The sequence below is a fragment of the Salvia miltiorrhiza genome, chromosome 5 (assembly GCF_028751815.1).
Source record: "Salvia miltiorrhiza cultivar Shanhuang (shh) chromosome 5, IMPLAD_Smil_shh, whole genome shotgun sequence".
NCBI lineage: Eukaryota > Viridiplantae > Streptophyta > Magnoliopsida > Lamiales > Lamiaceae > Salvia > Salvia miltiorrhiza.
Window position 1 is genome coordinate 2,512,687 of NC_080391.1, and position 18,272 is coordinate 2,530,958.

At 36.0% G+C, this 18,272-nt stretch overlaps 1 protein-coding gene across 2 annotated transcripts; it reads left to right on the top strand.

Annotated features, from left to right (window-relative positions):
- Positions 1 to 4,453: 4,453 nt before the first annotated feature.
- Positions 4,454 to 18,214, top strand: LOC130985058 (callose synthase 7-like). 2 transcript variants are annotated; one of them, XM_057907825.1, is made up of 42 exons: positions 4,454 to 5,046; positions 6,164 to 6,264; positions 6,444 to 6,556; positions 6,652 to 6,739; positions 6,820 to 6,930; positions 7,049 to 7,171; positions 7,379 to 7,468; positions 7,601 to 7,692; positions 7,776 to 7,899; positions 8,053 to 8,190; positions 8,271 to 8,347; positions 8,458 to 8,545; positions 9,208 to 9,327; positions 9,967 to 10,084; positions 10,250 to 10,581; positions 10,662 to 10,714; positions 11,046 to 11,106; positions 11,207 to 11,288; positions 11,372 to 11,421; positions 11,507 to 11,593; positions 11,689 to 11,793; positions 12,136 to 12,230; positions 12,398 to 12,479; positions 12,555 to 12,718; positions 12,857 to 12,980; positions 13,088 to 13,194; positions 13,284 to 13,386; positions 13,490 to 13,641; positions 13,851 to 13,960; positions 14,043 to 14,162; positions 14,268 to 14,336; positions 14,476 to 14,665; positions 14,763 to 14,874; positions 15,041 to 15,163; positions 15,425 to 15,543; positions 15,646 to 15,729; positions 16,006 to 16,118; positions 16,204 to 16,433; positions 16,531 to 17,328; positions 17,422 to 17,472; positions 17,539 to 17,724; positions 17,816 to 18,214. In XM_057907825.1, the coding sequence occupies exons 1-42, from the start codon at positions 4,851 to 4,853 to the stop codon at positions 18,053 to 18,055; spliced, it is 5,721 nt and encodes a 1,906-aa protein (XP_057763808.1). In that variant the 5' UTR covers positions 4,454 to 4,850; the 3' UTR covers positions 18,056 to 18,214. The 2 variants fall into 2 exon arrangements, with proteins under 2 accessions (XP_057763808.1, XP_057763809.1); XM_057907826.1 differs by lacking the exon at positions 4,454 to 5,046 and adding an exon at positions 5,319 to 5,531.
- The last annotated feature ends 58 nt before the right edge of the window (positions 18,215 to 18,272 follow it).

The following is an 18,272-nucleotide window of genomic DNA, read 5'->3' on the forward strand; positions in this document are numbered from 1 at the left end:
CAGCACAAATTAGTGTGTGTGTGTTGTGTGCAGCGTGAGTTAAGGGTAGTGGGCGGTTGGGGGGTGGTTTTGGTAGGGTAGGCCTAGATATTTAGTCGTTAAATATCTCGTTTCGTCTCGTCTCGTTTTAACGACTAACTACCCATACTCTTCGTTACTCGCCCTCTCAACTCCTACTCACTTTTATTACACTCGTAATTCTATATAAATATAGAAAATACAAGCTCGTTCTCGAAATTCTGATAAACGAGATTTACACGTTTATCGAGAAATCCCGATTTACTATTCACTCGTCGTCCAAAAATAAAAACTTTCATTATTGGACTCGTATCGAAAAACTAAGAATATTTCTCGACGACGTGCACGTAAGATTTTGAAAGTCGACAAAAAGACGAAATAGCAGTATTTTACTATTCATCGTCAAAAAGTCAAAATTTTCAAAAACGTTTTAACGGACTCAGATTTCACTTCCGAGTTCATCGTTCTCATTCAAATAATTATCTCGAATTATTCAAATACTCAAACTCAAATACGAATATAAAATCTCACATCATTCTTACATCATCGAAAGAACATCTCAACATCTTAAAAATAATAAGAAAACTTCATATAACTCCTCATCTGTTTACAAAGTAAATCAAACAAGGGATCTAAACCCTAATTACTCAAACTCAAGCAATTAAACACGTCATCAAAAGTCCGGGTATTACATATTTAAACGAGCCGAACTTGAGCCTGCTAATATATATTCGACTTGGCTCAGCTCGTTTACAACATATTACATCACATATTTATAATAAACCCTAGCCGTCGAAGAGGTCTAGCCCATGCAGCAAAATTAAGGTACCAAAAACTATATCTTCTAAAAAGATTGTTGGTTCAAGTTTTATTAATGGCAACGAACCCTAGCCTTTTGTAGGGAGTCTTCTCGGCCATATCCCATATTCGTGTTAATATCTTAAAAAAAATTATTACTATAACAAAATGAAGTTGCAAATCACGTCAACAGTTTTTAATTCAATTTAATTAATATGTTATGGGTCTCATGCATGTTCACTAGTCTTGAGTTTTCTCTAACAAACACAAGTCACTTCTATTATTTTAATTTTTACATGTAACTAATATATACACTACTACTAGATTAGCATCTGCTAAAAAACTATGTACATTGTACACCAAAAAGAATATTCTCTGAAATATATGTCTTCATATTTAATATCGATATACAGATTAAGAATATTTGAATCCATCCACATCGGCACTAAAATAATACTACTATAGTAAAAGGTTGGATAAGATAATGTGAAAAACTGCATTTAAATTGATATTTTGGTATATGTCACTGGAGTTGGCCTAACAGAGTCTGCATGCTTTAATTAATTTGTTGAGGAAGTGACTGACTTCCCAGAATCATTTATTAACATCCATAAAGGATGAAAACAAGAGGTACATCTCATAATGCCACTCGTACAACTATATTTAACTGATCAGTGTGACACGTGTATTTAATGAGCGACCTTCAATTACTTAGAGCATCCACGACCACGAGCCAAGATTTCGAGCCCGCAGGTGGGCCCCTCCATTCGAGCCATCGAGCTTAATTTGCAGTAGCGAGCCTCGTCTCATAGCTTGTTTGTTCCAAATTTCTTTTCTTTTTCTCTATTAGGCGATTCTCACCACGCGGCTTTCTCTCTCTTCTCCGCACCCAGCTTGCGGACAAAAACTGCAGCGCGCACTTCCTACACCATCAGTCGTACGGGGCTCGTGCGCCCGCTCCGCGAGCCTGTTGCGGATGCTCTTATCCCGAGTCACTAATATACTAACATTGCGAGAATAATAGATATGTGTCTATTAATTATTTGATTAATTCACAAAAGTCATCGGGCATATATTAAAAGTAAATTTATGCAGTTATATTATAACCAACGATAAACTGATTAAATAGAAAAAAAATCATTCGTTTGAATTTTCTTGATTCTAAATAAATAAAAAGCTAGTTTTACTATTCTATTCACACTGTAGTTATTTTTTAAAAATAAAAAATATTGCAAAAACAATTATAATGTGAAAAAAATAGTTAATCAATTTAAACATTTTTTTCTTCTTCTATTTAACAAATTTATAGCTAGTCGCAATATGACTTAATAACATCACTTTATATTAATTCAAGAGAATATATCAGCCGAGCTTATTTTGTTTAAATACACAAGCAAAAATAGAAAAAATAATCTCTTTGTTTGTGGTTTCGTTTTTTGAGATACATGATACATATCTTTTATAATATTATAAAATGAACATATTACAAAAAAAAAGTTTGTAACAGATTAATCAAACTAATAATTATACTAATAATACAAACACTAAACCAATTCCAATTATATTAGAAAAATTATTCATATTTTGATGAAATCAAACCAAAGACCTATTACCTTTTCTTTTATTGGTTAATCACACAAATAGTGGATAAATCTCAAAGAAAGGGTAAATTAGTAAAATACGACAGCGCATGGGGTCCACAGACAAAATCAGCTGTCACGAACAATTCTAATCTACCCCTATAATTTTTTGTATTACTGCAGTTACAATTTTTATTTAATTTAAAAATAATAACAGCCATTGAAATATTGGTGCAGACTGTTTGAGAATTTCATAATTTGTTGTTTTCTTCCTGTCCATTCCCCACTTTGCAATTAGATGCTCCATTTATTTCTGCTATGTTTGTATGTCATTCCAAAATCATTTTATTATCAATACATCACCTATTTCCATATATCTCTTTATTGTTTAAGCACTTTTTCCAAACACAGCCAAACATCGTCCAAATGTTTCAGCAATCATTCTCAATCTTTTATTATTAATACTTTATTTATGTATTTCATATTTATTGACTTAATTCATTTTCTAATGCATTTTTAATTATAATTAATTAATAATAATTGAATATTTATTAAAAGATTAATATTTTAATTGAAATTCTAATAAACTAATTAATAATTAATATTTTCTGACAGCCGCAATAATGTTTTTGATATTTTTAATAATATCATGTTTTAACTAATTTTATAATATATCACAAAGAATCCAAAGTGTTCCTCGAACTCTTCGTAAGTTGGCACTTTCTTACTTTTTTTCACTCTAGTTGCATTACCATTTTTATTTTTTGTGTAAATTTTAATTTATCTCACGAGGTTAGATTTAATTGTGAATTGCAAGTCTCGTTTTACAAAAATTAAAATAGAAAAGCCGCTTCACGATTCAAAATGTCCGATCATACATTGGGATTTATGATTAATTCTGTTTTTCTTTTCAAATAAAAGAAGTTACAAAAAAAAAAAAAAAGATTTCGATCATAAAAATAAGAAAAGGAATTGAAATCAGTTTGTTTTGGGCTTTGCATCTGGTGGCCCAAATATTGGGCTCTCAATTACCGAACAAGAAAAGCCCAATTGCGATCTATTCACTTCTCATTTTGTTTTGTAATCAGTTTTTTGGTTTGTTTTCATTTTATTTTTGCTTTTTTTTTTTTATTTAGAGCTTTGGAATTTTTTTGGAAGCCAGCAGCTTTGGAATTAAAATCAAATGTAGCCCTCGACCCATTTTAAACCACGGATTAGGATAAAATATTTCTCTAATAAAAGAAATGGTGTTTTTTTTAATAAATTAACAATATTAAATAAAAAAATTTAATGACCGCGTCACAGGGACTCAAACCTAATACCTTTGACCTTAGACATTAACCTCTTACCGCTTGACAAACACACGCACTGACGCACACATGAAAGAAGTGGTGTTAAACAATCATATTCTGACGACCCACAAATTAGTTAAATATACAAATTTTTACTTTATATAGCTTAAAATAAAAATAAAAATTAATTATTTTATTATATTGTCAATACTATAGTTTTTTTAAAAACTTTTTTTTTATTAAAAAATAAAAAATGCAAAAAAATTATTAAAAATAGATACAATATAAATAATACAGTAAAATAATTAAATTTTATTTTTATTTAAAAATATAAATTAAATAAAGCAAAAAAATTCTTAAATTATGGATAGCCAAAATATGACCGCATAGATTTACTGTAATAAAGAAAGAGGGAGTATTATGTAATCTACTACTACTAGAAACTATGCAGATCCATTCAATATCTTTCAGGTAATCAACTATCAACTTTTTTAGTCTAACCACTCACATGCACTCAATACTTAAAAGTTGATAATTTCTCAACGCAAACTATCATTGATTCATTATTCTCAAATTATCAAAAATAAATTTGATAATCCACGTAGATATACAAATTTCAAAGGTCTTTGCTCCAAAATCAAAACTTTTTTTTTTTTTTTTGAATAATTCAAAATCACAACTTTAAAAAGTAAACATTCATTCTCCCCTAAACATCTCTTTGAAACTTGAAGAAAGTGATATAGTAATGGTTAGATATCCGAAATGGGAAGATGATGAAGAAAGGTGGCGACGACAGAAACAGCAATGGCGTCGGCGCATCAGATACAGTCCCTCCTCCTCAAGCATTCCTCCTCGTATTCAACAAAGCTAGTGCGCTTCTGATTTCCCACCATTAAACAAAACCCAAAAACCCCATAAAGCAAAACCACTCACACTAAGCAAAAGCAAGCCAAAGCCAAAGCTAAAAAGCACCTATTTTTATGCACACATCAAAACAAACATTTTTTCCCACTCTTCCTTACCCCACATTCTTTCCTTCCTCCCTGAGAAATCAAAAGCAGGAAAAAGCACACCATAAAAGAATGAATTTTTCGCACTCGTCTTTTCTATATATACAGTCATTACCATCTCCATTACGTTTCCTCAATCACTGTGAAGAATCATGGCTAGTTCGAGCGGGACCAAGAGCGAGCTCAGCCCGCGCTTGCCGTCGAGGAGGACGCCCACCATGGTGGACCGCGCCGACGACAGCGCCGCCGTCGACAGCGAGCTCGTGCCCTCGTCGCTGGCCTCCATCGCGCCCATCCTCCGCGTCGCAAACGAAGTTGAGAAGGAGAATCCCAGAGTTGCTTATTTATGTAAGAAATTGATGTACTGATTATGCATGGAGCTCTGATTTTGTCTTCTGTTTAGATATCGTTTTGGTGTGTGATGACTATGTTGTGATTTGTTGTGTTTTGTTTAGTTGGTTTTGGATGAAAAAATGGATAGTAATGATTGCGATTTTGTGGAATATTTTGGCTTTTTCTTGCTAAGAGCATCGATTCCTTATGCAGATTCAGGGGGGGCCAGTATGGCCCAGCCCCCCCAGTTTTTTGATGAGTGCATGTGTTTATATATAATACCATAATATGTAAATTTCAACCATCTACCTATCTGGCTCCGATTCGATTTGGTTGTTATGGAATTATGCTGGAGATTCCAGCCTTTTTGTGGGTGTGTGAAGTATTAGGATTTAGGAACATGGAATCAGAAGTGCATCTGCTCTTTTAAGTCCGCGGCCCTGGGGCCGGCCCTGGCCCGGGGGGGCCAAGAATCGGAGACCTTTGGTTTGTGAAACGAGGTATCTTACTTCCCTCTCTCACCTTTTGAAGAACACATATTCCATAGTCTACCTTGCCACTTGGAGGATCAATTGCTTATACCTTGATTGCTGACCAAGTTTGTTGTGATGTGGTGGTTTTGATTGATTCCTTTAGTCAAAGAAGAATCTAGTTTTTAGTAATTAATTGGAGCTTTGACTATCCGGTTTATGGTTATTTAGGTGTTTGTTTTTAGCATTAGTTTCATATTTATTTGGTTGGATCTATGGTTTCCTTTTAAGCAAATTGAGAAGATATCATAGATATTTATCAGGTTTGACTTTTTAAGGAGTTGCATTCTGACGAAATGAATGTTTGGAGCTAAGGAAGTGGGGTGGCATCATTGCAGAGCTGCCCTTCCTTCTTTATTCGTTTACCTACATGGAAAATAATGACTATTTAACCATATTTATAGTGAGGCTATACAGGGGCTTGCAATCTTTCATTTCATGTGCTGTTTCTAACTTCTTTGGACTAAATCAAGTTCTCCCATTTCAACAATCCATCTAGTGATTCTTTTTATGCATTTATAGTTTGCATGATCGTTTCCTGCTTATCATGCCCATGCATAACTACTTTGAATTCTTATTGATTTCTTGTAATTTTGGATTAGGCCGTTTCCATGCATTTGAGAAAGCACACCGGATGGACCCAACCTCAAGTGGGCGGGGTATTCGGCAGTTTAAGACGTATTTGCTGCACAGACTTGAAACGGTAGGCCTGATAATGTTGATTTTGGTTTTATTAGTTATCAACCTCTCTTTCTTTCTGCAGGATAATTTGTACTTTTCTATTTGGGTTTGGCATTGTTGTCATTTCCGATCACTTTTTATATGCTCATTTTGGTTGTATGCATCCTGGACTTGTACATCATTGGAACTGTATGGTTGCAGGAAGAAGAAGAGACGAAACCCATACTTGCCTCAAATGATCCTAGAGAAATCCAGAGATATTATCAGATGTTCTATGAGAAGAATATCCGAGAGGGCCAATATACCAAAAAACCGTATGCCTCATCTCAAGATCATTTTATCAACATAGCGTTGGCACATTGTGAATATGCACCTTTTGACCTTAATATTGTATTAATTGCCTCTACAGGGAAGAGATGGCTAAGATATATCAGATTGCTACTGTATTGCATGATGTCCTGAGGACGGTAGTACCTCCATCAAAAGTTGATGATCAGGTTTGGCTTCCGTGTCTGTTTATTGTTCAACTCAAGAATCTTAGTAAAATATGTTTATTCTATTTACATGATAAATGCAGACTCACAGATATGCAAAAGATGTTGAGGAGAAAAAAGAACAGTACGCGCATTATAACATTTTGCCCTTGTATGCTGTTGGCGTGAAACCAGCAATTATGGAACTCCCTGAGGTTTATTTGTGAAGATTCACAATAACTATGAACTCTAGTCTCTTGTTATATAAAGTTAAATATGGATTTTAATTAGCCAAATACCTGTTTTACCAAACTTATTGTATCTGCTAATCAGATAAAAGCAGCACTTTGCGCTATCCGTAGTGTAGATGATCTCCCCATGTTCCTAATGCCTGACGGGAAGGAAAGAAGAGTAATTGATATTCTCGAATGGCTTTCTTTACGCTTTGGTTTCCAGGTACAGTGAAATGCTCAATTTTCCTTTTCTAGAAACACCTAAATTGAACCTCTTTAAAAAAAATTGGTTCCTCTCAACATAAATGTGCTTATATTTCCAATCTACAGATTTTTATTTTTTGTTTGCTAGTTGAGTTTTGTCTGTGAACGCTTAAGATAGCTCAGATAAGCTGACTTGAGTTTGTTTGATCTCCTGTTGGTGTTGAAGAAAGGGAATGTAGCGAATCAGCGGGAGCACTTGATATTGCTTCTTGCTAATATGGATGTGAGGAATAAGAACCTTCAGGACTATGAACTCGTAAGTATTTTGTTTATCGCTCAATATCTAGAAAGAGAGATAAACTACCGCAAGTAAAATTTGATGCTCACCTCTTCCTTCAAGTGAACTGCTTCTCCTTATTATGTATTTTCTGTCGAATTGGTACTGCAGTTAGACAGCAGTACAGTGGAAAGGCTGATGGATAAGGTATTCAAGAATTATCAATCATGGTGTAAATACTTGCACACAGCATCTAATCTGGAGTAAGTTGACTGCTTTACGGCTACATTATCACCTAATTACCGTTAACTAAGCAATAATCACACATTTATCGTTCTACTTGCAGGTGTCCGTGGGGTGACAGGAGGCAACAGTCGCAGCTTCTTTACATTGGACTTTATCTCCTTATCTGGGGTGAAGCTTCCAACCTTCGATTCATGCCAGAATGCCTGTGCTACATTTTTCACCGGGTATGCTCTCTTCTTTGACACAATCATTCATATCTTCGAACGAGCTGGAAATGTTTTAGAATCATTTTATATGGGTTGAAAAAGTTACTCGTGTATTTATTTTTGTCCCCTTTTGGGAAAATATTAACTCTTTCGTATTTTACTAAATCGCAGATGGCACATGACATGTATGGAACTCTGTTTAGCAATGCTCAACATGTAATCGGAGCTACATCTCAGACAGCAGCACCACAAGGTGAGGAGTCGTTTCTGAGGGATGTTGTGACACCGATATATGAGGTTATGCAAAAGGTAAAAATCTTTCTCACTATGCTACTCAATGTTTACTTATTTTGTTTTGGTTTCAAAATCTTTCATCTCTATTATTGAAGGAAGCTAGGAGAAACAAAAATGGGAAGTCAAGCCATTCGGAGTGGAGGAACTATGATGATCTTAATGAATATTTTTGGTAACTTTATTATCTATTTAGTCAAACCTAATTTGATATCTATGTCTTTTGTGTGCTTTTATCTATTTACTTGGTTACTTCTCTTGACCTCCTTTTCCCTTTGTTCTTAGGACCGAGAAGTGTTTTAAGTTGGGGTGGCCTTGGGATCGCAAAGCTGATTTCTTTGTGCATTCAGATGTAATAAAGCCAGCAAACAAGGTATGCACTGTGTTTTTATAGTATAGGGCTCACCTATAAAAAAGAAACACAAAGATTAACCAAATTCTGTTTTTAAATCATGGCACTTTCTTCCTTTTACCCTAAACAACCTACGGTGACCGAGTTTTATTTAGAAATATCTAGAAGCTTACAACCAACAGATTAACCATATAGAAGACGGAAAGATAGCATGTTTCTTAGCTTCGAGGGTGACTTTCTTATATGGAAGAAATTCACTTCGCTACAATTTTGCCAGTTAACTGGAGTGTTGTAACTTGGTAGACCAACTTCCGGTTTTGCATAATGTGAGCATTTTGGCACAAGAACCAATAATATCCTCTTCCTATTGCCATTTGGTGGAATTTCTCTTTGCATGGAATTGGATGGTCAGGAATTCCGAGGATAGCAGTACTAATGGGAGTAGTTTGAGTACCTTTTAACAGCCGCCTGCCATAAAAGTAAAATGAGAATCTTTACTGCTTTGGAGAGAGTGAACAGGCTGTTAGTTTAGTGAGAAGTTTTCTTGTATATTAAATATATTCATTGTACTTGAACTAAAGAATACTCTGACTAGCCATTTAAGATATCTCAAAAAACAGACTGTTGCAATGTAATATTATGTGATTCTCTGATATAATTTCTTATTTGAATCATGTCCATAGGAAAATAACCAGGCTGTAGGAAAGAGAAAACCAAAGACAAATTTTGTTGAACTGCGCACGTTTTGGCACCTTTATAGGAGTTTCGACAGAATGTGGATCTTCTTCATCTTGGCCCTCCAGGTAATTCAAATTGCTTTTGCTATTTCCTTACTTATATCTGGCATTAATTAACTGTTATGACTTCTTATTAATCTTGATATATATAGAGAAATTGAATAAGACAAAAACAGATGGCATAAAGACATGGAAGGAGATGCATGGAACCTTACTGAATTATTCATTCTGTTGAATGTATGCTGATTTCCAACAACATATATTCTCTTGAATAAATGAAGTTGAAATCAAGTTTTTAAAAGAAAAGATGACGTAACTTTCTGGAAACGTTGCTACCAGAGCCCATTGTACGGCTAAAGCTACGAGCCCCCACCCGCATGGGCTTGGGGAGTTACATACTGATACACAGTTCATTAATTGGCACCCAATGAGCTTTAGTGCATGATTTCATGCTCGATAATAAGGCTCTACTTGAGTTGTTTATATGAGGCCTTTTGCATTTTAAATAAGGAGTCTGTAAAGTAGATAGTATCCTAATTTTGTACATGTAAACATGTATAATTTTCTTTACTAAGTGGATTCATTCCATAAAATTGATGTAGAATGTCTTGAGGAAAAATCACAGCATGGGTCGATGTTCTTTATATTCTTTGATTTTTTTCATGACTTCCTTTGGTTTCTTTAACTATCGTGTCTTCTTATCAGGCTATGATTATCATTGCATGGCATCAACGTATATCCTCAAATGCTCTTTTAGATGATAATGTACTCCAAAATGTCTCGAGCATCTTTGTCACGGCATCTATTCTAAACTTTCTACAAGGTAACTTCAAATTTTACTCCCCACATGCAGGGCTTTGTCTCATCTTTTCCTGTCCAGAATGCTATTTCCATTGTTGTGGAAATTCAAATAATTAAGAAATTACTGTCTTTTAAATCTGCTGTAAAAAGATTCATAACATGTCTACAATCTATTCTCCTTCTCCAGCTATCTTGGATATAGTCCTCAGCTTTAATGCCTGGAGGAGCCTGAAATATACTCAGACACTCCGCTACCTCCTGAAACTTGCATTTGCTGCATTTTGGCTTGTAGTCATGCCAGTAGCATATTCGAGATCTGTTCAAAACCCAAGAGGGATTATAAGATTCTTCAATTCTTTGGGAGGAGATTGGCAGACACAGTCTCTCTACTACTATTGTGTTGCAATATATTTGGTACCCAATATATTTTCTGCCTTACTATTTTTATGTCCTTGTCTGCGGAGATCTATGGAGCGTTCAAACTGGCGCATCATTAGTGTCCTAATGTGGTGGTCCCAGGTAAGTCTTTAAGAATTGATATTCCTCATAGTGGACAATATCTTGTGCTTTATGAACTAATGGCCGCCCTCATATTCCAGCCGAAGTTGTATGTGGGAAGAGGAATGCACGAAGACATGTTATCCCTTTTAAAGTAAGATAATAGATGCCCATCAAGAGCCCCTGAACTGTTGTTCTGTGGCAAACGCATGTTAACTTGTAAAGCCGTCTTGATTTTTTCACATCACTTTTTATCCTTGTGCTATCTGCCTCATCTGTCTTTGGTTTTTGCATTGCAATTTTACATATGATAAACGCGCAACTGTGCACATTTCAAGAACATGCACCCATGAAGAAAATATAATTGTCTTATTTTTTGAATGCAAATTATTTCTTGCCCCTGGGGCATAGATATTGTGTTCGAAGAGTTCTCAGATTACATCCCAATTTCACCTTACCTTGATGTGAACTTTCTTGATTTCCAGATACACACTCTTTTGGATTACCCTGATAATAAGCAAGCTTGCATTCAGCTATTATGTTGAGGTATGCGTTGGCAATCAAGTGCTTTGGCATCCTCTATAGCTTTCTACTCCTAGAGATATGCATTTTCTTGTCTTTACTGCTATTTTTTCTGTTGAACTAGATATTGCCGTTGATTCAACCAACATGGATTATCATGAATCTCAAAGTCAGTAGCTATGACTGGCACGAGTTTTTTCCAAATGGTAACACCATTGATTTGAGAGTTATTATGTTTTATGTAGCTTTTGTGGCCCTGGCCTAACTAATCTAGCATGAACTGATGCAGTTACTCACAATTCTGCTGTTGTTATTGCAATATGGGCCCCAGTCGTTCTGGTATGTGATGAGAAACACTAGTCAATGTAAAACTTTCTGCTAAAAATGTCTTTGCAAATCCTTGAAAAGGTTTATTTGCATATAGGTCTATTTCATGGATACACAAATATGGTATGCTATCTTCGCAACTATTATTGGTGGGATTTATGGTGCCTTCAGTCATCTTGGAGAGGTCAGAGATATTTCAGCCATTTGCCTGATAAAATAATAAGCGCGCTCTCTAAAACTTTTCCTTAATCCTTTTCGGTGCCATGTTTCCAATTGTAGATAAGAACTCTTGGTATGTTAAGGGCAAGATTCGAATCTGTTCCCTCAGCTTTCAGCAGGCGCCTCGTTCCATATTCCAAAGATGAAAGCAGACAACACCAGCAGGTATGTAGGTATCCTTGTGGTCATTCAGTGCTCCAATGTTAATACTTTGTAGTAAATGCTGTCCACTTATCGTAGAGGAATCACTATTCAATTACAACTAGAGCTTTATTTAAGAATAGAAATTTCAAAAACTCAGATGCATGAGTAATATAATAAGTATCAAATTAGTTGATTGTCATTATAACTGAGTACATGGATAATTTTGTGTACATTCACAACTAGTGTATTTATGGTCCTTATAGATATATCAGAAGTGTTCCGACTTTCAAATTTTGTGCTCCTGTGGCATTTAAATGTTTGATTCTGCCTTTCTCATTTGATTGAGAAACTTCTATGGCACAGGATGACACATTGGAGAGAATAAATATTGCAAAGTTCTCTCAGATGTGGAATGAGTTCATTTTATCCATGAGAAATGAAGATTTGATAAGCCATAGGTTAGTATGTTTCTATATGATGGTTTATCAATGCTTTAGTTTCAATGTGATTTCAACTACATGGAGACATGGAGTCATTGGAGAAGAAAGTTCTCACTGTATTCTGTCATAATGATGTTTTAACTCGATTCATGAAAATCCGTGCTGTATATAATCAAACTTTCCAGGGAGAAAAATCTGCTGCTTGTGCCATATTCATCAAGTGATGTATCTGTTGTCCAGTGGCCTCCTTTCTTGCTCGCTAGTAAGGTATAACATGTCTAATATAAAGTTCTTTAACTTTTAATGCACTTTTATTGTGACTCATTGTCTTATTATTGATAGATTCCGATAGCATTGGACATGGCTAAAGATTTCAAGGAAAGGGAAGATGCTGATCTCATCAGGAAAATTAAGAATGACGATTTCATGTATTTTGCAATAATTGAATGCTATGAGACGCTACGAGACTTGCTTTTTGCTCTTCTGCTAGATAAAGGGGATAAGAAGTAAGTTGTACCTATTTGCTTACCTTTCAGTGGCAACTCTACCTGTCAGTTTTGCTTGTTAACATTTTTTATTAGAAAGTTGTTCGGTCGCTATTCCTGCTAACATGAGTTGCTTCTATTGTTGGTCCACCACTCCAGAATCATATGGCAAATTTGTCAAGAAGTGGAAAACAGCCTCCAAGAGAAAAGATTCTTGAAGGAATTTAAGATGAGTGGACTACCAATGTTAAGTGATAAGTTGGATAAATTCCTAGACCTACTAGTAAGTTCCATCATTGATTTTTCAACTTATTTTATTTTGTTGAAGCAATCTAGATATTGTATATCTCTTGCTAACTTTATATATTGTTTTATTTTGTAAATTGGCAGATGGCAGACCATGAGGATGATATACAGTTATATCGGTCTCAGATCATCAACAAACTCCAGGATATTGTAGAGATCATCATTCAAGATGTAATGAAGAATGGGCACGAGTAAGTCTATCATAAAATCCCCATTAGCAGTCATGCCTACTAGTTTTTTCCAGAAGTTTGAGAGTTGTAGATGTTCCTTTTTTGTGTAGGGTTTTGGAGAAAGCCCATGCATTCCATAAAGATGAAAAGAAAGAGCAGAAGTTTGAAAGGGTAAACATTGACCTCTTGCAAAGTGGGCCCTGGATGGAAAAGGTATTGGCGATTTTGAAGATTTACATCTTCACTGGTTTCTTCCACCAAATCTCCCTTGTTCTTTTTTCCCCTGTCTTTCTTTGTTTCACATTCTGTTATACAGGTTGTCAGGCTTCATTTACTTTTGACTGTGAAAGAATCAGCAATCAATGTGCCCATGAATTTGGAAGCTCGTCGGCGGACTACTTTCTTTGCGAACTCTTTATTTATGATCATGCCAAATGCGCCTAAAGTTCGTAATATGCTCTCTTTCAGGTCAGTTTACATCTTAAAAGCCTCAGATTACTTGCTAGTATATCTGTGAGCTTAGTTATCAAATGGTTGATTACTTGACTGTTTAAGTTCTTTCAGTCTCATATTTCACTACATTTTGTTACATGTCAATTGAGAATTACGATCTTGGAAACACAATGTTGCTGTATGTCAAACAATTCTAGTTAATGCCACTTTTTTTAATGGTTCAGTGTTTTGACTCCTTACTACAAAGAGTCCGTACTTTATTCAACTGAAGAGCTTAACAAAGAAAATGAGGATGGCATTACGACCCTATTTTATCTTCAGAAAATATATCCTGGTGAGTTTTAAGCTTATTTTTTCTGTATAATAACTAATGATGGTTCATTAAACTCTTCAACTCTTTATTAACCATTGCAAAGATGAATGGAAAAATTATGAGGAGCGAATCAATGATCCTAAACTCGATTATGCCGATAAAGACCGTTCAGAATTGGATCGTCAATGGGTGTCTTACAGGGGTCAGACACTTGCCCGTACAGGTTAGACAACCTGCAGATTCGAGTAACTTATAAATGTTAGTTTTGGCCATTGGTTTAGGGTATATTAATTTTTTACTTTCTTTTTTGGGGTGGCTGAATCACCAGTGCGAGGAATGATGTATTACCGGGAGACTTTGGAGCTTCAATGTTTTCTGGATTTTGCTGATGATAATGGTTGGTTGAGGCTTCTGAATCTTTTGCTACGCACACTTTGATGAATCTTTTAATCTCTTTTAAGACTTTCTACAATTAACTTATCTTTGTTTTCTGATATGATGCTTTCTACTAATAAATATTTTCATATTCTTGCCAGCCATTTTTGGTGGATATCGAGCCATTGATGTAAAGCATAGGGACTACAGAATCCTCAAGGAACGGGCACAAGCTTTAGCAGACCTGAAATTCACTTATGTTGTGTCCTGTCAGGTTTATGGCAACCAGAAAAAATCTAGTGATGCACATGACAGGAGTTGTTATGTCAATATTTTGAATCTTATGTTGGCGTAAGTTAAGACTTAAACTCATTTATATGCGAGTGTGTGTCTGTGTCAGTGTCTGTGTATTCGAGTATGATCTATTGACAGTATTTTAATTTTCAAGGTATCCATCACTACGGATTGCTTATATAGATGAGAGAGAGGAGACTATTAGTGGGAAAACAGAAAAGGTCTATTATTCCGTTCTGGTCAAGGGAGGCGAGAAGTTGGATGAGGTATAAGATCAACCTTAACTCTAGTGCAGCTATCATTTCTACTACAGTTATCCTTCGGACAATTTGAATATGTACCTATGACATTTGATCTAATCTGAGCCTTCTTGTCTTTTTCTATTAATCGTTGCATATCTTAACAAGTAAGAAATGTGCATTGCAATGCCAGGAAATATATCGTATCAAGCTTCCAGGTCCTCCAACAGAAATTGGTGAAGGGAAGCCTGAGAATCAAAATCATGCTATCATTTTTACACGGGGGGAAGCCTTGCAAGCCATAGACATGAATCAGGTTGGTAATCTCCTTTTTTTCCTTTTTGTATATATATACATATGGCCCAACACCTTGTAAGAAGCTAGGCAAAAGATTTTTGTAATCAAAATAAATTATCGTCTTTCAGTTTTTTTTTCTAAATTTTTCAGTCACGAGTTTGAGGAGGATGAATCACTTGAGAAAATTATTGTAATAAAAAAAATTGAAATATCACTACAGCTAATACTATTACCAGCCACTGCTGTAAATATTAGCCAGTATCTGATTATTTTTCAATAGGACAACTATTTTGAAGAAGCTTTCAAAATGCGCAATGTTTTGGAGGAACTTTTGAAGACTCATCATGGAGATCGCACGCCAACAATATTAGGACTAAGGGAGCACATTTTCACAGGAAGGTCTGTATTTGCATTTTGAGGCTATAATACATTAGTTAGGTACAACAATACTATACTTATACACACTATTACGAATATGCTTACCATTTCCTTTGATCATAGTGTTTCGTCACTAGCTTGGTTCATGTCCAATCAAGAAACCAGTTTCGTGACAATTGGTCAAAGAGTTTTGGCAAACCCTCTAAGGTAAATCTGTACCTTCTGTATTTATTAGTCTTTTAAGTCATATTTTGGTTGCACATGTGGTGTAATGCTTATTATTGTGTTATGCTAATTAATCATGTTTAAAAGCGTTGGGATCCTGGTTATTAAGAATATAATCTTGAGCTTAATGTTCAGATAAATGTATCCCCTATTTGATTCATTGCTTTTATCTATCAAATTCATAGTTTGATTGAAATCGGAATTAGCCGGTTTGATATTAGTAGGTTCGATTTTCTAATTGTCCTTGTCGTTTTTCAGGGTAAGGTTTCATTATGGACATCCTGATATTTTTGATAGAATCTTTCACTTGACAAGAGGGGGCATAAGCAAAGCTTCAAAAACAATAAACTTGAGTGAAGACATCTTTTCTGGTAATATAATATCTACTTGAAGCTCATCTACTTAATGCTCACTTTTATCTCTCTATCTAATGTTTGATTGAGTTGCCATTTTCAGGCTACAATTCAACACTTCGAAGGGGCTATGTTACACATCACGAATATATTCAAGTGGGCAAGGGACGAGATGTTGGTATGAATCAGATATCTCTTTTTGAGGCGAAGGTTGCAAATGGCAATGGGGAGCAGACTCTTAGCCGAGATGTCTATCGACTTGGACATCAATTTGACTTCTACCGAATGCTGTCCTTCTACTTCACCACAATTGGTTTTTACTTCAGTAGCATGGTATGTGAGTGTAGTTATGTCTGGTCATCACTTTGCCAATGATACATATCATACAGGGCCATCGTAATTCACGGGTTGTTTTCGGAATTTCTTTCAGGTTACTGTGCTTACAGTCTACGTATTCTTATATGGAAGATTATACATGGCGTTGAGTGGATTGGAAAGGCGTATTTTGAGGGATCCGTCTATTCATCAGAGTAAAGCTCTTGAAGAGGCTTTGGCCACCCAGTCTTTCTTTCAGCTAGGCTTGTTACTCGTTCTGCCTATGGTGATGGAAATAGGGCTTGAACGAGGCTTCCGCAATGCTATTGGCGATTTTATTGTCATGCAGCTCCAGCTAGCTTCCGTGTTCTTTACATTTCAGCTTGGAACAAAATCTCATTATTATGGTAGAACCCTTTTACATGGAGGTTCCAAGTACCGAGCCACAGGTCGTGGTTTCGTTGTTTTTCATGCCAAATTTGCTGATAACTACAGGCTGTATTCTCGTAGTCACTTTGTGAAAGGGTTAGAGCTCTTCATATTGTTAATCCTCTATGTGGTCTACGGCCATGCTTCCAGCAGTTCGTCGCTCTACCTTTTCATTACGTTTTCAATGTGGTTCCTCGTAGCGTCCTGGCTATTTGCTCCGTTTGTTTTCAATCCATCTGGATTTGAGTGGCAAAAGACGGTAGATGATTGGACGGATTGGAAAAGGTGGATGGGGAACCGTGGTGGCATTGGGATCGCGCCTGATAAAAGCTGGGAATCATGGTGGAATGAAGAACAGGAGCACTTGAAATACACAAACCTACGGGGTAAACTGCTCGAGATTCTCCTCTCGTTTCGCTTTTTCATCTACCAATACGGGATTGTCTATCACCTTAAGATATCTCATGGAAACGACGACTTCCTGGTAAAAACATCACTGCTTTCATGATATTTCATTTTTTTTGTTTTTGGATTTTCCATATGTGCTCTGCTCATCGTTCCATTCAAATTCCTGTAGGTTTATGGACTGTCTTGGTTTGTTATGGCTACCGTTCTTCTGGTATTAAAGGTATGTTTCGTTGTAAAGCTACTTAATTCGTTACTTCAATTCGTTTAAACTTGATTTATGGAACAGATGGTGTCAATGGGGAGACGAAAATTTGGTACGGACTTTCAGCTGATGTTCAGGATTCTGAAAGCACTCTTGTTCCTCGGATTCGTATCAGTAATGACCGTGTTGTTCGTGGTGTGTGGGCTAGTCGTAGGCGATATATTTGCTGCTATCTTGGCCTTCATGCCCACAGGGTGGGCCCTTGTTCTGGTAAGCACGCGTTTCTCGTTTCTCTTGCTGTGGATCGAATGAACGAATCATCTCTTAGAGCTAAGCTAAGCTTGTGTTTGGAAATGTGCAGATTGGTCAAGCGTGCAGGTCTTGTCTGAAGCGTGTTGGCGTATGGGATTCAGTGAGGGAGTTGGCCCGAGCATTTGAAGCTGTGATGGGGCTCGTCATCTTCATGCCCATCGTGGTGCTCTCGTGGTTCCCCTTCGTCTCCGAGTTCCAGACGCGTCTCCTCTTCAACCAGGCCTTCAGCCGAGGCCTCCAGATTTCGATGATATTGGCTGGGAAGAAGGACAAGGCTTCCTTCACTTGAGTTGAGTTGATGGATGTCTCTGTAAATCTTTCTCATTCTTTTATGGGAAACAAAATCTTGTAGCTTTTGTTGTTAGCTATTTAGAGGTGAAATATACTCATCATATACATATATACAGGTTTCTTGTGTTGTTTTTTTTCTGCATGAGAAAGAGTCTTGCTTTCCCACACACTACCTACACTGAACACTCGTTCCATCACGAAAATGGAGTATTACA